General features: G+C 41.0%; 1 protein-coding gene across 1 annotated transcript; it reads right to left on the minus strand.

The window, feature by feature from the left end:
• Window positions 1-778: 778 nt before the first annotated feature.
• On the minus strand, window positions 779-18,516 carry kcp (kielin cysteine rich BMP regulator). Its single transcript, XM_079347232.1, has 45 exons — window positions 18,260-18,516; window positions 17,266-17,798; window positions 16,878-16,950; window positions 16,269-16,573; window positions 15,988-16,156; window positions 13,569-13,648; window positions 13,387-13,474; window positions 13,047-13,129; window positions 12,868-12,961; window positions 12,708-12,787; window positions 12,546-12,631; window positions 12,288-12,378; window positions 11,640-11,739; window positions 11,319-11,498; window positions 11,076-11,234; window positions 10,829-10,935; window positions 10,612-10,705; window positions 10,342-10,515; window positions 10,177-10,259; window positions 9,985-10,078; window positions 9,454-9,636; window positions 9,150-9,320; window positions 8,863-9,036; window positions 8,691-8,773; window positions 8,490-8,580; window positions 8,332-8,414; window positions 8,072-8,245; window positions 7,498-7,677; window positions 7,123-7,387; window positions 6,568-6,650; window positions 6,396-6,489; window positions 6,152-6,325; window positions 5,977-6,059; window positions 5,472-5,592; window positions 5,309-5,391; window positions 4,986-5,085; window positions 4,810-4,898; window positions 4,448-4,550; window positions 4,211-4,353; window positions 3,816-3,988; window positions 3,141-3,252; window positions 2,944-3,045; window positions 2,677-2,841; window positions 2,279-2,579; window positions 779-1,580 (listed from the first exon to the last, which is right to left on the minus strand). Exons 1-45 carry the CDS (start codon window positions 18,360-18,362, stop codon window positions 1,360-1,362), a joined length of 6,327 nt encoding a protein of 2,108 aa, XP_079203358.1. The 5' UTR covers window positions 18,363-18,516; the 3' UTR covers window positions 779-1,359.
• Between the last annotated feature and the right edge of the window lie 2,261 nt (window positions 18,517-20,777).

The following is a 20,777-nucleotide window of genomic DNA, read 5'->3' on the forward strand; positions in this document are numbered from 1 at the left end:
TAGAAACATGCCGGTAAATATCAAGGGTTTCAGGGGTGATGTTAATGCTTGTTTGTGTACATACGAGCAAGTAAGACGAGCACGTGAGGGAGAGCAAGCAACAGTTTACTGGTGCAGTTCGGGTGACGACCATGCAGTATCGCTACAAACACAGTGTTTTTGAAACTTACATATAACACCTTTTTTCTTGGGAATCAGAATTCTGACATTAAAGTCAAAATCTCCAAAAAAAAGTCAAAGCTTGTCCTATTTTTTGTAGTGGCCCTAATTATTATTATTATTAATTAATATATTTAGGCTACATAGCATTAACAGTTTTAAGGTTATATTCAGCCATTTACAATTTCTCTGAAACAGGTGTTATATTTAATAATAATTTAAACTCACCCCTCAACCTTTTTTTAATACTTTATAAATGTTGAAAAGTAAAGTTTCTCTGTACATATTTTCCACACACATTTAATTAGATTTAATTGTAAAGAGACATGGATAATATTCAAAATGTATGTTGTCATTAGATGCATATCGTACCGCAGTAAGTTTTGTTAATAGGACATATTTAACTGTGAGTGAACTGAACTTTGTCCCCAAAACTGTACCTATTGTATAAGATCCCATGAATTATCTCTAATCAACATTGTATGAAATAATTAGGATATCACAGACCTGTAAAATAACACATTACAGATCATACTTGTGTCTTGTTCATTTAGACAATGTGAACAGTTAATGAAATACCACAAGTCTTATGAAAACTTTGATTTATTTGTATGAACATGGAAAACAAAAAGAACCTGAGATTATGTGGCTTACTTTAGAGATAGTCAGACATCACACAGTGCTGTAATAGACCTGTACAGTAAAGCGACGCTTGATAAAACACAACACTGTTAAAATATTGTAGTCATACATGTGTGAAACACACAGAACAAACCCTATTCTGATAACAAATCTCTGCGTAATACAGTATAAATATTCAGTGCTACATAGAATACTTTTTTTATAAAAACAGTAAAATGCAGTATTTCACTTCAGTCACGTGTGCAATCCACAGGTTACAGAGGTTCATCTGTTGAGAAATGTTTATATTTCAAACTTGGAATACAGTAACAGTACACAGACCTGCAGTGGATTGTTGATTATCAGTGTGTGTGTGTGTGTGTGTGTGTGTGTGTGTGTGTGTGTGTGTGTGTGTGTGTGTGTGTGTGTGTGTGTGTGTGTGTGTGTGTGTGTGTGTGTGTGTGTGTGTGTGTGTGTGTGTGTGTGTGTGTGTGTGTGTGTGTGTGTGTGTGTGTGTGTGTGTGTGTGTGTGTGTGTGTGTGTGTGTGCAGGTAAGTGTTCATGGGAAAAATGAAAGCTCTATGAGGTTTTGTCATGAATGATCTTGGGGCACTTCTCTGGCTGGATGCAGTAGTTGTCGTGTAGAACCAGTCCTGCAGGACACTGACAGCCTGGTACACAGGGCTTGAAGCAGTGGCTCTCAATCACCCCCAGTGGTACATTGGCGTTAAAGCAGGTTACAGGACATGGTGGACCGCATTCATCAAACACAAAGCCCCTCTCCACCGGACAACCCACAGCTGTGGAAGACAGTGACAGAGAGGAAACAAAAAGAGGCTGTTAACATTTTGACCGTGACGGGTTCCCTAAAACTGGTGACCATAAGAAATCAGAAGTCTAAAATATATATATACATCAAGAGAAAATACGCTTTTCAATGTAGTTTTAGAAAACTGCGTCACATAATTTTGCTGAAGAGTTTTGTGTTGCTGAAATAAAAAATATCTTATTTCTTATTACACATATTTTTATGCAAGTTCTCTCAACTGAGTAACAACACTTTTGAGTCAAATTTCATACTTTTCTTTGATTTACACCATACTTTCCCAATCATCGCATTAAGCAAGAGAGAGGGCTGTATTGTCCAAAATAGGGTTGTCTTCCTGAACTCTTGCAGAGACCCCCCAACATGGATAATCAAATCTAGGCCTTTGATGATAAAGCATGATACTAATGGCTAGTTATTCACTCTGAGGAAGATTTATTCTTGGGATATGAAACATTTTCCATCCATTACTTTTCAATTTGTGACATTAATTTTAACTGAGCTAAGTCTCACTTTAAAATAGGAAGCAGAGAAAAACACAAATACAGAAATCTCTCATGTACTGAAACATCTAAAATTGTCCTAACCTTTACTCACTTTCTCCCACCTGATGCTCATTTTACAAAGCAGAATAAAAAGAAAATGTTCTTTGGGCCAGTGTGATTCTCTTACCACACAGTGATGGGCTCCTCCACTGCAGGATGACTCCAGCCTCTCTGCACTGACTGGCGTAGGCCTCCAGCGTGTCACACAGACACTCATCTGTATTTGCCCCGCAGGCACAGAGGTCGTACACACATGCACCGTACCAGGGCTCTGGTGGTACCACGCGATGGCAGGACTTAAACACAGCCGATTTTAGCACCTTACAGCGTGCATTAGCACTCTTCTTGGCCTGGTAACCTGCATCTTTACAGGGGTCGACATTCTCACCAGGACGACAGGAAGAGAGGGAGTGGCTTCCATTTGTGACCTAAAATGACAAGGAGTTTTTGGTTTGCATGAAATTTTAATTAAAGGGAAAATGTGCTTCTTGTATTATTTTTTTTCCTTTTTTGTGTTTATTTTACCCTCCAGCTGTTGCCAAAGTCCGCCTCTGATAGGCTGAGTCGTCCACTGGGCATTCGAAGGTCATCCTGGTAATAGTTGTTGAAGTTTCCACAGAGCCCACATGTGTGGCCCTTATAAGAGCCGGGCACACTCACTTCAAGATGTGAACGGCCACTCCACAGCACCTAAAGGTTGTCCAGAGGGTGTCATAACAACAAACAGGGGAGTGCCTATACTGTTGGTATTATAGATATGATATTCAGAAAGACAATGAGCATTTACTTTACCTTCAGCCCAATGTTAGTGTTGAGTAAGATTGTGTTGGTTTGTCGTTCTACATAGATGTATGGTTCACTAAGGAACGGCAAAGTCACAACCTCCTCATTCACCTAGGGAGCAAAAAAAAGTCTGAGAAGACACAGAACACAAATTGTACTATGACTATGACTATAAAAGATCATCTACCGCAGAAGAACACACAAACCTTTACAACCCAGTCCTGAAGTAGCTGCACAGTCATGTCTCCAATGAACACAGTCACCTCTTTTGTCCAGGACACTCCTTTACGACCTCGATCCTCGTTAGTGGCATGAATACTGAACAGATGAAGAGGAGTCATTGAACATTAATTATGAGTCATTTGAAAAGTAATAGAAAGGTCACATAAAAGAGACATTTTTTTCTTTTTCAAGAAAGACGTGAATTTCTCTTTTTGATTCAAAACTGGTTGAATGCAAATATTAGATATTTGTTGACAGAAAGTTACAAGTTCAAAGAATCTTGAATGTTTATTAAAGTTACTGTAGTATTGTTATTCCTAGTTTTCCTCTCTTGTGACCCCTTAAAGTCTCTGAAGCTTACATTTTTCTATTCGAAGACCCATCAGTTATATGAAGAATCCTATCAGGTTTTGAGGGCCTTTAAAACCAAACGAATACTAATCCATAATAGTTGAGTAATAAGTAGAGATAAATAGTACATCAAGTAAAGTACATCAATAAAAGGTGAATTTTTTCTCCTTAAGACTGTTTTATTTGGATCTTTCAGAATGCAAGGATGGTTGAAGCTGTCAATTTTTTTTTTCAAAAGAACAAATCAACAGTTGGAGAGCGTATTTATTATGAGCATAAATAACTAGCTTTGAAGACAACCCTCTCACCTGAAGTCCCCTCCCTTGCAGTCCTGCGCCAGGACGTATGTGCATGCTCCCTGAAAGTGCAACATGCGCCCATCAAACGTGTGATAATGAGGGTCGCCAAAGGCAATGCAGGTGGCTGGACGAGGAAGGCAGTGAGGACAACACAAACCAGGGACAATTGCTGGCATTTCGTCCTGAGAACAAACAAAAAAACACAACTATTAGAAGTCTCAGAGCAAGCAAAATCAACATCTGTGTCAAAATTAAGTCTGAAGCTGGTGTGTTAACACTGATGGGAAATTACAGATATTTAAAGTCCCACTACAGACTGACCGAAGCATCATGGGAACTTTTAAGACAATGACGAAACACTGTGAAAGTGTGTGAGTATGCGACTGTGTGTTTGTTATACTGACTGTTGCACAGGTGAGTGTAGGACAGCGTTCACTGTGACAGTGCACGTCTCCAGACACACATGTGCAGCTAGTGCACTCGTCCACGTCCCACCGTTCATTAGACTGATACACTGTCCCCTGGTGCAAACAGGATGTCACTGAGTCTATATTACAAAGACATACAAACAAGAGCCATGCTGAAAAAATACTTGGATCAACAGTACGACATATTCTCTTTATTTGGGTTGGAAGTTATACCTTGGCATTCGTAGCAGCATTTCCCTGGAATCTTTACTTTTTTCTGGCCATTCAGACAGACAGCAGATAAACACTCCTCAATGCTGCACTCAATATAACCCAACTGGAAGAGGAAGCACATAAAAAGTAGGCTAAATCCATTGTCTAGTGTCTTTTGAAAAATCACTCCTTAAAAATATTTAAAAAGCCTGTATGTTAGACATACAGGCTGTATTAAAAAGCATGTATTGTTTCTTTAAAAGTCTTACAGTTATTTTGTTCATTTTAAAACTTCTCTTGAGTTCACATTTGCTCCAATGGATCATCTTGTATTGGACCGTCTTGTATTGGATCACACACACATTTATCTTTGTGAAACTCACGTTACAAGTACATGTGACACAGTCGTCATCGCTGTCAGTCCATCTGCTGCCATTGGCGACACGGCGGTCCTGGCCCTCAATCACGCAATCTGTGTGAAACACAGGAGAGCCGTCAAAGTGTATGCTAATAACAGTAACTTGAAATTTGAAATGCAGAACAGTTGTTGTTATCTCACTTTTACACACAGGGCAGCATGAGTCTGGCGGGGTGAACTGTTCATTACGAGGACAGGTGAGTGGGAGGCAGGTTTGGTGTAAGCAGGTCCATGTCAGGTCCTGAATCACATGCACGCACACACAAACACACGGTAAACAACATTTTTTTTATGACTACAACTTTCCTACTCATTTGCTCTACTGTTAAAATGTGACTGTTATGAGGGTTTCCATTACAGTCTACAACAATCTGTCAGTCAGTCTTATCGTGTCAGTCAAAATTATGAATCACTAAGTGGCACTTCATTTTGAAACAAATACAAACATATCCTTCTTTTTGTACCTTGCACTGGCAGCTAAAACAAGGGTCATCTGTTGCCAAGACCTCGTTGCCAATCAGTGCAGCCGTGCAGTTACTGAGAGGCTCTAAACATACAAACATATACAGTCATTACAGAAGGCGCAGACATGTTAGAGTGTATCAATGAATGCAGTTTAGTACTGACGTGCGCAGACAGGACAGCAGGAGTCTGGTCCAGAAAACAAGATGTTGCTCTTTGGACAGTCAACCAGGCTGGGACACTGCTTCTGGTAACACCTCAGATGTTGCTCTCCATCCGGCATCACCTATGTTTACAAGTAATTGTTTTTAGTATGACCTCTGCACTTTCCATAGTTTTTCTCAATAATAATACTTTATTTTTCAAAATGAAGCACAATGATTGATAATTCACAATAAATCAGTACATGTTGACAATGTATCAATCCTTGGGGTAATTTAATAATCCTTAAGATTCAAAATGTGAAAATATTCTCTGCTGTTTGAAATGGATTGTTTTTTACTTTTGGACTGATGAGTTCAGCTACTTTAAATACGTGGGCTCTGTGATCCTTTGCTTCCAGTTTTGATGTTTTAGAAACTACAAGTTTTATCAGTTAGTCTTAAAAAAAGAAATAAAACGTGTTTAACATAAAATGTTCTGGTTAACACTTGTCAGATGTGTCTTCTACCTCACAAGTGCAGATCTGACAGGGGTCACCAGCTGGATAGAAGCTGTCGCCTGGGCCGTAGACACGTCCTTCGAATACACAGTCTATCAAAAACAATAACACACAAAAATGAAGATCATTATGCACCAAAAAGAATGGCACGGATGATATAAAAACACAACGTCTATTTGCTTACCAGCACACACAGGGCAGCACTCCCCGGGCACGTTAATGAAGTTCATGCAGGGAGACAAACAGCGGACTTCAGAGCAGGTGGTCACCCCATCCACACACATGCAGGTCATACATGGGGTGGACTCTGCAAACCAGCTACTGCCCTCAGTGTGCTGTTCTCCTCCATACACACAACCTGAGGGACAAATGCAATCAGTGGTTACACTAATTCCTCTTGTGACTTGAGTATTCAGTGATCTGTTTACCTCTGCAGCGAGGACAGCAAGTTCCTGGATCTGTCACCTGATGCATACAAGATAGCTTGGGACACTGAGGAGACGCACACTGTACCTCACCTGCCTGAAGGACATGCAGATTTTAAGCACTAAAACAAAAGGAACGATGCAAATATAAGGGAAAAGAGGGAGAGAGTCTGACCTGACAAATGCAAGTGGTGCAGTGGTTTGAGCTCAGGGTCCACGTCTGCCCATCACTAAACTGCTGCCTATCAAGAGTACATCCTGAGAAAAAAGACAGGAAATGATGAAACAACAGGAGATTTGATTGATGTGATTTTTGTGAACAAAAATTGATTGATTGATTGATTGACTTTAGTTATCAAAAGTACTTTTAAAAGTTCTCTGAAGTTATTTGTTTTTCCTTGAGGTTTAAACAACAAGACATCCAAGAAGTAGGGTTTTTTTCAAACAGTATATTACAGAAGCTTTTTTATCATCTTGCTAATGACTAGTTCTTCCTTTTGGAAAGACTGGTTTTATGATAAGAAAAGCACAAATATTTTGTACATGCTTTAAGTTGAGAATCTTAAGAAGACACTCTATTAATTGAAAAAGAACAGCTCTAATAATGTTGTGCGTCAAAGTAATAATTCTCACTTTTTTTGCAGAGACTTGGTTCATTTAGATAAAAAAAATATTGTTGTGCACGGTAAATAAAGAGAATAAAATGTCGACGCAAACAGTAAAGAAAAACCTGTGCAATCAGGACAGCACTGTCCTGGCTTGGTAACTGGTCGGATGCAGGGGGTTGGAGGGCAGACCAGTGGCATACAAGTGACGGTTCCTCTGACACAGGTGCAGCGCTGGCAGGGGTTGGAAGAGGCTGTGAAGGTGTGAGTGTGAGGGTGAATGACACCTTCATACAAACAGGAGTCACAGACTGGGCAGCATGTATCTGAAGGGACTGGGTGGGAGCACTGGACCGGACAAGGTCTCCTCTGACAGTTCACCACTTCGTTCTGACCAAAAGATGCAGATAAAAGAAAAACAACATAGAAGACGTGTTTGCTTTAATCAGGCTATTTAAATTTGTTTGTATTTTTTTCTCTTTAATCTTTGTCTGACTGACCAGACAGTGGCATGACGAGCACGGATCAGAAGGCGAAGAGAACGACGAGCCGGACTGATACTCTTTCCCTTGATGGAGACAAATTCCTGAGCACACAGGGCAGCACTCACCAGCAGGGGTCACAGGACGCACACAAGACACACTGGGACAAGACTTATGGGTACACACAACACCACCGTTCTATGCAAAAAGAGTAGAGTCCATACATTTTAACTGCTGCTATTCAAATCACAGTTGCAAAACTTCTGTCGAAGCAAACTTTTCAGAACAACATAGTCTTTTCAAAAAACCCATGTTGGTCATGTTTTCATCATTTCTGTTAACTAAACACTTTTTGATTAATTTTTTATCACACTGACTTTGACATGCTTTGGTCTTCAACTGTAACATCAGCTAAATACTGACAAACAGGACAACTCGGCTCAGTAGGCTGTAAAACGAAATTGCCCTTCTGGGATAAATAAAGATGTCTGAATCTGAATGTAATTCTTTTGGTTTCCAATTATCTTGTTATCCTGCTAGTTTATTAGTTTTAAACATTTAGTGTCCATTGAAAACGTGTCAGTGAACGTACCAAACAGGAGCAGATCTGGCAGTGGTCTGAGGGGTGTGGAAACCTTTCTCCGTTAAAACAGCCTCGTCCATTAAAGTTGCATCCATCACACTCTCCACATGAGCAGCCATCCAGTGCAGGATGGGAGCACAATACAGCAGGGCATCTTCGCTTTGCACACACCACTTCCCCTTTCTTTGTAAAAAGACAAAAAGATAAGAAGCTGTACGGGTGAAGGAAGACAGCAGCCTCAAACTTTTTGTAGACCCTCTCTCTCTCACTGAGCATGTGCAGTCCTGGCATTCGTCCCGGCCACCTGGAAGCGTCTGTCCATCAACATAATTCCTACCTTGGAAATGACAACCTAGACAAAGAGTGAAACTTGAAATTACTGATTTGTTCTTTAAACAATAAATTGGACGTGTTATGAACTAGGTACCTTCACAGACAGGGCATCCACAGGGGTTGGTGACCGGGTAGGGACAGAAAGCTGCTAGACACGTCTTCTTCCCACATCGCACTGAACCACTCTTTTAGAGATAAACATGATATGATGTCTAAAGAGATTAATCAGCAGGAAAGTGTGTGTGAATGTGTGTGTGTGTGTGTGTGTGTGTGTGTGTGTGTGTGGTGATGCTACCTTGCAGGTACATTCAGAGCACAGGTTTCCTGAGTCTGGGATTGTTTGTCCATTTGTAAGGACAGCGTTGTTATAGAAGCAGCCTGTTTTAAAAAAACATTATTTTGTCAAAATGTAAGGAAACAATGAACAAACTGAAACTGAGAATATAGTAAGATTTTGATTGACATACGTTCACATTCGCCACAGCATTGTCCAGGCGGTTTGTAAGGATGGCTGCAATCTTGATAACAGGGTATCTTTGTGCAGACCACCTCCCCTCCGTAACAGTAACACACACTACATGGATCTGTGCTGTCACTAAACTCTGTGCCATCCGGATATTCTGTACCATGATACATGCAGCCTGCAAAAAGAAAACCTTTTAGAAAATATCTCCTCTCCAAAAACGGATAAAAGCTTTCTTTCCTCTTCAGAAACTGATCCATTTCTCTCTGGAAAGTGAATCAGACCACTCACCATCACAGGATAGGCAGCACTGTCTCTGGACAGGGTGTTTACAATTGGAAGATGGACAGCGCTTTCTCTCACACCGGACAGAGCCCTCACGGCAAACACACACTGCACATGGGTCAGATGGGTTGTCCCATGTCTCCCCATTAGCTCGCTCTAGACCTTCAAAGAGGCAACCTAAAGAGAAACATAATAATAGAAACATGATTAAACTACAAATAGTGCAGTTTCTAATGTGACTGACAAACTATGTTTCATTTTCAGAGTTTTTTTTTTTTTTTTGGAAAATATGGCATAAGGGAAGCATTACCTTCGCAGGTTCGGCAGCACTCCTGTGTGATGGGGTGAGAACATGCAGCAAAGGGGCAGGGCTTGCGTTGACAGTGTACATTTCCATTGGTGCACACACATGATCGACAGCTGTCAGTTGGATGGTAGAAACGCTCAGTATGTCTGTAGGGTCTTTGCTCATACACACAGTCGGATGGAGGAGCTGAAGAGAAAATCAGAGAAAGGGATGTGATAGTACGTATTTGTATGGGTTGCTTTAGCTTTAAAAAATTGTGGATATATATTTAGACCCCAGCTTCCTGTTTGCTAAGCAGTATGTGCACTCTGTCATGGGTGTGTATGAACACTCGTTGCTATGTGTAATCACACAGCACTTTTCAGGCTCTCGGGCAAGTGTAAAATTAAAATCATTACTTCATAATCGTGTGCAACACTCCAGCACATAACCTCTCATAGAACTTTAAGTTAAAGGTCACTTTATCCTGGCATTTCCGCTATTGTTCCATGCAATATGCAAGACACTTCTCTACCCTCTCTTTCACATTCTTACCCGGACACTGGGGGCAGCAGTCTCCAGGCAGCACATTTGGGGAGGAACAGTGTAGCAGTGGACACCTCTTCATTAAACACTGGACATTCCCATTCTGTAACAGACACACTGAAATATATAAAAACCTGCTTCATGAAGAACACAGATATCAGCACAGCAGGAACGGAATGTTCTGACACTGCTTATTCTTACGATGCAGCTGCATGTCCTGCACGAGTCAGTGGGATGAGGGAACTCCTGTCCGTTGGGATACTCTTTCCCAGCATAGCTGCAGCCTAACAGAGAGAGATTGTGCGTCATTTTTAGATAGCTCATATTTATAGATACTAAATGGTTAACAAACTAGTGTTTTGTCACCGTTGCAGTTGTTCTGACAGCATGTTCCAGGTAGTGGTGCGTTGCAATGAGGATGAGAGCATTGTGATTGGTGACAGTCAATCCTGCCACTCACACACTTACACTCCTCACACACACTCACGGGGTTAGGGAAAGCCTCTCCGTCCACAAAGACACGATTTTCAAAGGAGCAATCTGAGAAAATGCCAACTTAAGTTAAACAGAAATAACTGTGAAAAGGGTCTATTGCAAAAATGTGTACAAATTAAATCTGTTTGTGAATTTGAGTACCTGGACATTTGGGGCAGCACTCTCCAGGTGGTGTGTGTGAGTTGGAGCAGTTGAGAGGAGGACAGGGTCTTCCCTCACACGCCACACTGCCATGCTAAGAAGAGAAGACGAGGTTGTATCAGCGTATGGTTAGGCCAACAGTACAGTACAGGTCTCCCTTTAAAAAGAGATCTCTGATCTCAATGGGACTAACCTAGATTATAATATATGAGCTTACTTGACAGGTGCAGATGTGGCACGGCTGGTCTGGGGTTGTAAACCTCTGTCCGTTGCTATAGATACGGTGGTTATAGGTGCAGCTTTCACATACTGCACAACAGGAGCCTGGGGGAAGAAATGTGGCAGGGTACTGCAGGATAAACACAAAAGCAAGCTCAGACACACACACACACACACACACACACACACACACACACACACACACACACACACACACACACACACACATACACACACATACTTACCAGTGGTTTTGGTGGGGTGCAGGCACTCAGTAGGAGGGCATTGTGTCTGTGTACACACAGTCTCCCCGTTTACACAGGTGCATCTGGAGCAGTGACCCTCAGGACCCTCAGGGTTCCAGTTGGAGCCCTCCTCATATTCCTCCCGCTCCAACACACAAACTACAATTGAAAAAGGGGAATTGTCATACCTTTATTTAGCAACCACAAATGTGTGTTCTGTCTGTGTTTTGTGTGAGTTATTACCTTTGCATGTTGGACAGCAAAGATGTGGGTCTATAATTGGATTGGAGCATTGCACAGGAGGGCACTTCTCCTCGTGGCAAATCACATTTCCAGCCTTACACCTGCACTGCAGGCAGGGTCCACTTCCAACAGGAGTGAATACTTTTCCATCAGCATACACTCTCCTGTCATATTCACATTCTGTGAAAATAAATACAAACTCTATTTTAGTTTTCTTTAAGTTGATCAGTATAAAAGAACTCCAGAGATAGTTGGCAAAAGTTATTTAACAAAAAAAAAGTAGGAAACTGCTTAATTTGATTAATACATAAAACAACTAACCATAACATGTGGGACAACACTCTCCTTTGCGTTTAGCTGGATGGCTGCATTGTAGTGTGGGGCATGATGAATCAAAACGCTCACAAGACACTTGACCAGCCTTACAGATGAACACAGAAGAAGTAATTGAAACAGTAAATCTTTAACCAATAAAATTAAGCTAGACCAAATAGATCTAACAGGCCAATGAACAACTGATATGGTCATGGTGTAAGTGAGTTTTAACAAGACCCAAATGTCTTCAGCCAAACTAATTTCTTGACTACATTTTGTTAGAACACTCATAGGACCAGGAAGAATAGATTTGCATGAATGGAAGATAAATTAATACGTTTTCTTGATTTAAAAAAAAAAAAAAATGGTGTTGCTTAAATATGTTTTCTTTATATCTTCAGCGCAAAAGAGTAATATTTTAAAGAGTTCATCATGTTGAGCTACAATCTCACCACAAGATGTCACTAAATGCAACATATTGAACCTTTTATCTCATGTTTGTAATGTTATCAACATTTTTCATAAGGTCCAATAGGTTTGAACATGTTTTCTCAAACCTCTGAGCCGGAAAACAGCAATAAAACATACCGAGTCCAGTCCAGTCATATGAACATCACATATCCAAAAAAGATCACTTTTCCAGTCTGAACTCACTGAGCAGGTGCAGTGAAGGCAGGGGTCTATCCTGGAGGAGAACTTCTGTCCATCTACATACACCTCTGACTCATACTCACACTGCTCACATCTACAGGTTTAAAAACACAACATAAAAACGTCAAAACTTTCTCTCATCTGCACTTCAAAATGGGCCATCTTACACATATACCACCTGTACATTCAAAGAAGGAAATGAATAAGATGCATAAATGCTGGCTTGTAAACAACAGAAATCAGGTGAGGCAGGTTAGTTACCGTGGGCAACAGTCTCCTGCACGATGCACTGGGTTTCGACAAGATGAGGCGGGACAGGGGAGGGGGGAACAAGCCACATTTCCATTCTGCAGGGGGAGATATCTACTCAAGATAAACCTTAAAAAAAAAAAGATCTCCAAAGAATGTATTCATCCGACTTACCACACATATACACTCTTGACAACGGTCTCCAGTAGGTATCACAGCTCCATTGGGGAAGTCATGACCGTTTACGCCACACCCTACAAGAGAGAAATGCAAAAATGACTCTGCAGGTCTCTGAATGCTGCACACACTGCTACACTACATCAATAAAGCCCACCTTGACAAACTGGACAGCATGCATTGTGTGGAGGGGCAGCTGGGTTTTTACAAGGGGTGTTACACCGCTCCCTCTCACAGCGAACATGACCCTCCTGGTGTGAGAAGAGAACAAAACTAATTCAGATGAAGGTGATTGAAAAGATGAAAGGTTAAGCTGCCAGTCAAAATATGACTAACCAAACAGTAGCAGACATCACAGGGTTTCTCTGCAGGCCTCCACTGGGCTCCATCTTCATACGAAACACCAGAATGGACGCAGCCTGTAAACACATTTGACATCTCATTACTTTATGGATAAGATGTTGCCTACCTTTGAAGGTGCCTTTTTCAAGAGACATATAAATACATTAGAAAGAAAAATGTGTCTCCAACTTTGTGTATAATAGGTAAGAAGACCGTCAGACACTAAACTCTATAAGCATTTTTTGGAAATGTAATATTGTTAAGATAGAAATTATAATAAATATCATGTTTCTCTTGCACAGATATTATAATTACTTTTCCCCTATGCCCTAACCTCTGCATCGCTGGCAGCAGTCTCCAGGTACATTCTCCTTCTGTGTACAGTCTGGTGCCTGGCAGGGAGAGCATTCCCTGTTACCCCCCTGATTTCAAGAAGAGGAAATAGAGAAAAAAGAAAATGATGAGCTGAGGAGGACCACAGCAATCAGGAGGATTGAATAATGTTTTTTGTATTACCTTGCATGTACATGTCTGGCAACCATCCACAGTGGAGTAGGAAACATTATGAACGGTACCATCCGGCTCACATCCTGGATCTAAGACACAGGCTACAGTGAAGGCACTTTTTTTTTCTTTTGTGGCAGTGTTGTGTATCCCCCTTGTGAATCCAAATTTGGATTGTAGCAAAGCGGGACTGTGGAAATGCATGTGCTGGTTTTCTTCACCGTTTCTTTACACTGGGGAACATCTGGCTCTGCTTTTTCCAGTAATGACTGAACAGTGTGGTTATAATGCTGTATGCACACACTCTCACACACAATTTTTGTGTTTCTGTTTTAATGGATTGTTACTATAAACACAAGTGTCTGCACCCTTCCAGCGATTTAAGACTGGCAAGTCTGTTAACACTGAGAGAGATTTATTGTAGGAGGAAAAGGGGTAAATGGAAGAACAGCCGTTTTCTGGAGGACTCATTGCATCTGATTATTGCAGAGACAACTTTATTCTACTGTATGTCTCTTAGAAATATTATTCTTAAAAAAAGGTATTTAGGCCAATAGCTATAGCAGAAAAGCTGCATTTTTTTATGAAGGCTGTCGGGGACCATGTCACTTATTATTTTTTGCTTAGTGTGGACATTTCAGCAGATAATTATTATGATGAAGACTCTCAAAGGACAGAGAAAATGTGTTTGGTGGGGGGAGCGAGGGCAATAATCACAGAGTATGAGAGAGGCTAGTGAGGCTGCCTACTGTGCCAGCAGCCAACAGGAATTTCCTCCAACAAGCCAAGCATGCGTGAGATCAAAGTGTGTGCGGGAGTGTGAGTCCGTGAGTGTGAATCATCTGGAGTGCATAGAGAATCACTTAAGAGGAAGATGAGAGAAACGCCATAGACAGTGACAGAGAGAGCAGTCAAGGGTGGGGGGGGGGGGGGGGGGGGGGTGATAGAGGACAGGGGGCTGTCTTTGGGAACATGTGTATGAAGGCGGAAAAAACAATGAGCAGGAGAAGACAACGTAGGCAGACTTGGGAAACAATAGGAAACCTAAGAAGACAGAAGTGAGGCCTCTTTAGTGAATAGTCTAGACATAACATCCAGGTGTACAATGTTAAGCCAAAACTTAAGTTTTCCTGAGTTGTCCTCCTCTGCGATACAGTTAAAGGTCATAGAATTTTGTTTATGTTTAATTTGTGTGCGGAAAATAGCAAGACTACTATGTCTTTGCACAACCAATGTCCTTCAGACATTTCACTCCACAGACTCATCACCCTGCCTGCATCTCTCTCTATCGTGCTTTTCAACCCCAACAATGTTTTTTTTTTTTTTGCAAAAGGCTGTTCAATATGAGTCTAGCTCTGCTCGAGGTTTCTTCTTCTTAAAGGGACTTTTTCCTTGCTACTGTAGCTTTGCTAAATGTATCTAAGTGCTGGGCTCATGGTGATAATGTTGGGTCTTTGTGAATAATATAACAAAGAGTATGGTCTTTTACAGTACTTTTTGTAAAGTCTCTTGAGATAACGTTTATTGTGATTGGTATACAAATAAAGATTGATTGGTTGACCTTTCAAATTCATCCTTTATGCAGCTGTCAATCCTCTTAGCTAGCACATGTGTAGTTGGTACATGGGTACCAATGGGTACTCTTATCACTGCTTTCTAAGCTATGGACAGTATGCTGTAATTCACAATTTTCTGGAAGAAATTCCAGTGTTTACCAGCCTTGGTAGCTGGATCCTGTCACTCCTTGAAACAGGATCCATAATTGTTCATTATGAAAGACAGCCTAGGGGAATTCATGTCAGTGGGCCTGATGACAGAGGTCTGGGCAGGTGATAGGCGTAGAGCCAAGGAGACAGCTGCTGAACCAGTGAAACTTGAAACAAAACCCAAAACAGTGTTCTTAGAGTATGGGGACAACAACATTGGTTGAAATGCTTAAGTAATTAAAAAATGACTGTGTAAAACTAGGTGCTCATTTCCATTTCAAAACTTTTATAACATATTTGCAAAGATCATGTTGCTCAGTAGGGTTAAAAACTTTAATAATGTTTTCCCAAATGTTGGTGCCAGAGTCATGTTTACAAAGGAAATGTTGGTCCATGCTGAGTATAATGGTTTGATGCAATGAAATAATCTTGCCTTGTTTTGCAGAGGCAGTGAGCGCTGAACAAAACATGCACTTGTGACAACAAGTTTTAAAAGAAGGAGAGTTGTTTTGCTGTTCCTAGTGCTGTAGAAGAAGTCCTTACAGGCGCCACAGGGGTGTCTACAAGTGGTGAAGGTGGACAGATAGCCTTAGCCAGTCTAAAACCCAGTTAGGCTGTTGAATGTCCACCAAAATCACCAAAAGGAAAGGCACTTTTGTGTCTTAATATGTTGGAAAAATGGAGGGAATGAGAAGAGGAACTGTCAGAAGCTCAGTCAGCGTTACCTTTATTGGTTGCTTGGCATGTGACCTCTCCTGATTTGCAGGTACACAAGGTGTTAAGGTCAATTTGCCATTGCTGGCCGTCATCAACTTCACGCCCCTCCCACACACATCGTCGCCTCACACACTCACATCCCTCCAAGTACTGTACACGGGACTGTAGATCTGCATTCTGAATAAAAAATAGCATAACATGTTAATATATACTGTAGGTTTCATAATTTGAATCGCTTAAAACTCATATATGATCAGACAAAGGGATTTATTCCAAATAAGACCTTTACCTGAGTTTTGACCATGTCCAGCATGATAGCCAGCTCCTCAAGTCTCCTCTCCAGCTTCTTCAGCCTGTCATCTTTCTGCGCCTGAGAAACAGACTTTACCCCTTGAGGAGATCCTGGGGGGCCCTGCACCACAGCTCTCAGCAGCTGGTCCCTCTGGATGTCATGGGGATAATGGTGGGTTTGGACTGCTGACCTGTAGTTTGTTTGAGATTTACTGGGAGCTGCATCCTGCTGGAACATTTGACTGCTGTCAGTCAGAGAATCTGATCTACGAGCATCCACATACTGAGATGGAGGATGAACATCTGGAACAAGAAGGCAGCACTTTGTAAGAAAAGACTTAATGAATAATTCTTGAATCAATATAAGAACACATTTGGAGCTTAAACAAACATCCTGTAAAAAAACCCCCATCAAAATTAAGACCAACCTTGAGGTTTAGTAAACATTGTTCAGGAGATATAATCTGAGGAGATATAAACCTCCTGAGAAAACTCCAGAGAATGTATCTCCATATAAAGGAATATAGACTATATATATATATATAAAGGAATTTATAGAGTATGAAAATGTAATATAAAGGCACATATAAATATAACAATTCTCCACCTTCAACACCATCACAGAGCCATGGACGCTTTGGATATGCTTTCATTGAAATCTCGGCCGTCTTCAAATATCCCTGCAGAAACAAATGCTCATATATTAGTTTCTACTTAACATACATGTTGTTTGGAAAGAGTAGATGTATGTAGTTTTTCCCATGTACATTTCTTAAATGCGATTTAAATGAAGTTCAAGCAGCTTCAGTTATGTCCTCAACAGCGTGAACAAAATAAGTCAGAAACTTATGACAAAAACTGTCATATAAAGGCTGTAGTTAATTAATTGGAAGCCCCAAAACAAAAACACAAAATATTTGGAATAAAAGCAAATATGAAGTCATTTGCAATTTTAGTGTGAGTGCTTAGGTAAAATGAATGTAAAACAAACTCACACTAAATTTGCTGTCCTTTCTTCCATGGGTGCTGGCAAGAGTGATAACAACATCTTGAGGCAGTTGTAGGCTGAGTGTCTCTTCACTTTTTATCTCTACAACCACAGCTTCTTGACAATCCACAAAAAATCTCAATCTCGTAGTCTCCAGACTCAAAGCCAACTGTACCCACTCATCCCTGGAGAAGGGGTTTCTACCGGGGAAATAAAGACTGGTAAGGCTCTGAGCTCCTTCTCCAGTCTTGTAATCGAACCGTAGAGACTCATTTTGGGTAGAGGAGATGATTTGAAGAATGGGTGAGGATGTAGAGGAGAGAGAAAAAAGAGTAGCGCTGGATCTCGATGCCTGATGCATCACCAAATGTAAGCCCATGCTGCCCTGAAGGTTGGAGTACAACAAGCTGGAGTATGCTCCAGGAAGAGTCAGGTGAGGGGCTCTGGGACGTATTCTGTATGCCATGCCACTGGGACTCTGCAGTCTGGATACGCCACTGATGTGATGGGACATGTTCAGAGCTACCAGAAGGTCAATCACTGTGAAAGAGAAAAACACAGAGACCGATTTGTGACACAACTTTGTCATCATTGCTTGTTTCTTACAGATGATGGCACAATAGTTTCTGGGTTGTGATGAGAGTAATTACGATGCAGTGTCCTGAATCTGTCTGCCTCTCTTTAAATTAGTTATACTGTATATGGAGATTGTTGTTATTAATCCATACCCGACAACATGTAGACATGTTAGGCTTATTACCATGTAGACCACAAAATCAGCAAGGGAATCATAACATATCAGCAATAATATTTCCTACTGCTCAATTATCCCTTTAAGCCTACTTTTGACAACTTTTGTGTACTATACCACTTCAACCAAAATAATAGATCTTCTCAGGGACTATAATAACTGTGCCATCTATAATAATGGGAATTTTGTTCTTAAGTTTATTCTTCATATCAAATCATAAAGAAAGGTAAGTGAAATAAACAAAACTCACCATTGTCCTGGTTTGGACTATCATGACCCTGCACAGACAGCGCGAGCACACAGAGTAAATGTATCTCCAACAGCACGAGCGTCATTATTTTGCCGCTCTGCATTCTCAGAACGGAACAAGAGGCGAGCCTGGATAAAAATCCAAACTCTTTACTCAAAACGCATTGTTTTTTTATTGCCCGTATAACCCTTTGATGACACGGACGTTTAAGATTTCCCTGTTCTCCTGCGAGCAGACTTCTCCAAAGAGCGCGCGAGGGTAACATGAAACATCTGGATGCAGACAGGGCGTCACTTCACTGCAATCACACACACACACACACACACACACACACACACACACACACACACACACACACCCCTGGGGCAATATATCTCTTCAGCTCACTTAAACTCTATTATCAAGAAGGCGGATGTTGTGTAGTTGATGATTTTTCACATTTCGTTCTCGAGATGCCTGCTTTTATTGAGGGAGACAAAGAAATGTAGGCAGAAAAGTTCAGGTGTTCAGTGCGTGTGAGGTCACCCTTGTCTGTGTCTTGCACAGCTTCCATTCCCAGAGGGATACTCCTAATTTTGTTATAAGAAAAAGGAAAAAAAAACCCTCCAACCAGCACTGCTCAAAGCTGCTAATTCCCAAAGACCTCTGTCTTGGTAATCAGCTAAAACCTGGTCTGGAGGCTGGAGGGGAGCCATGCTGAGGGAGCAAGACGTTTGTGTGTGTATGAGAGAGATAGGGTGGGGGTAAACACAAGTAGTCATGTTTCACTGCTTTAGAAAAAGTCCCAGTGTTGTATCCCACTGTGCTCAGCCCTCCCTCAATCTGTATCCCTGGCTCTGCCTTTTTTTCGCTGATGTTGTTTTTCTTCTCATCTCTGCTCTGTTTATTATCTCAGACTTGCTGTCAAGGACTTACATTTTCCTGTCTTGCCATTGTATTTTTAGTGCAATGATAGGGCACCCAGGTGTTTTCAACTGATGTAAAGACTGGAGATTCCCTTGTATCTGTTGAAGGAGATTGAGGTTTATGTAAGAAGCATGAGTTTGATAGTAACTGAGATCTCCCCACAACTTGGCACATACCACACAAAACCTCATCCATGACTCATGCCACTTATTCTGTAATAGTTGCAATTAAAACGTTTTCCCACAGGACCTGCTGTCTTTGCTTCAATGGATTTTCAACATCAACTCATTCCCTATATGGCAATTCCAGGCTGAGACTAAAGCTGATAAAGATGTAGAGGCTAAGACTGCAAAACATTATTAAATTAGAAATAACAAAAGGAACAAAATGAGCCCTTTGCTTTAGGAAGAAAAAGATTCCTGTGACACACAGTGAACACTGATTCCAGCAAGTGCAGGACAAATTCAGCAACTTAAAACAAAACATAGCTACAATGATTTAAGCATCAATGAGGCCACTGGCATGCCAAAGTTGCTCAATGCTAAAATGTGCATGACAATCTGCTCAAAAAGACAATGCTTATTATAATAACCATGATCACAATATAAACCTGTGATAAACTAAACAACCACACTGCCTATGAACAGCAAAGTTTGATCCTTTGACTTGCTTCTGCGTCTCAACCAACTTTCTCTTATTTATCCACATCTCTGCTGACATCCAGTGGTCATACCCAAGCTAAGCAAATTCAACAAGTCCACTGTTGTCAAAGTAAGCCTATGATCAACAAATCATGAAAAAACCCCACAAGATATGCACAAAATCAGAACTCTTAAATGCTGTGTGACAAAAACATTGACACAGAAAAATATGATATGAGATTGAGACTTTGTAGTTTAACCTTTCCCTGAGGCAAACTTCATTCTCCAAACACTTCTGCTCTCCCTGCACCTTTTAAACAATGGAAAGCCCTCACATGCCTGTCCCAACCGGAAAATCTCTTATCATGTAAGATGACAACCTTCATCATGAAAGCCCTGGAGACATGTGCTGAAACACGCCAGTAAATATGCGTTTGTGTGTGGCTTTACAGGCTGGGGCAGGTGTGAAAAAGGATGTGGGTTAATCTGAACGGCCATGTTTGATAGCTTATCCCATGTCAGTATCCATTAGAGAATTAACAAATCCAACAGGCACAGACTGTGTTACACAATTACAGCTCTCAGTAGCAAGTTCTTATTAATACAAATAAAATAATACAATACAAATGATACAATTAAAATACATCAATACCTTCAGATTTAAAGATCAGTATTTACAAAAGTATAAAATATTTTCAGTCATGCTTTGTAAGATACTAACTGTTGAGCTTCGATTGCATGTCGAGCTGTTTATAAAGGCCAGATCTATCTGTGCCAGACAAATCTCCTCAATTCACTTGTGACCCGTCTCTTACCTCATTGACAATCTAATCTGGTTGGCTCAGTCTTTGTCCCTGAACAGGTAAGCCCCGCCCCAAGGCTTTAGCTTCTGGGGTTGACATTTATCCTAGGATACACACCATAAGCTGTTGTCTGCTTGATAATGTATGTAGGCGTGTGTCAGTGTGTGC

Source organism: Symphodus melops, assembly GCF_947650265.1.
Source record: "Symphodus melops genome assembly, chromosome: 6".
NCBI classification, from domain to species: Eukaryota; Metazoa; Chordata; class Actinopteri; order Labriformes; family Labridae; genus Symphodus; species Symphodus melops.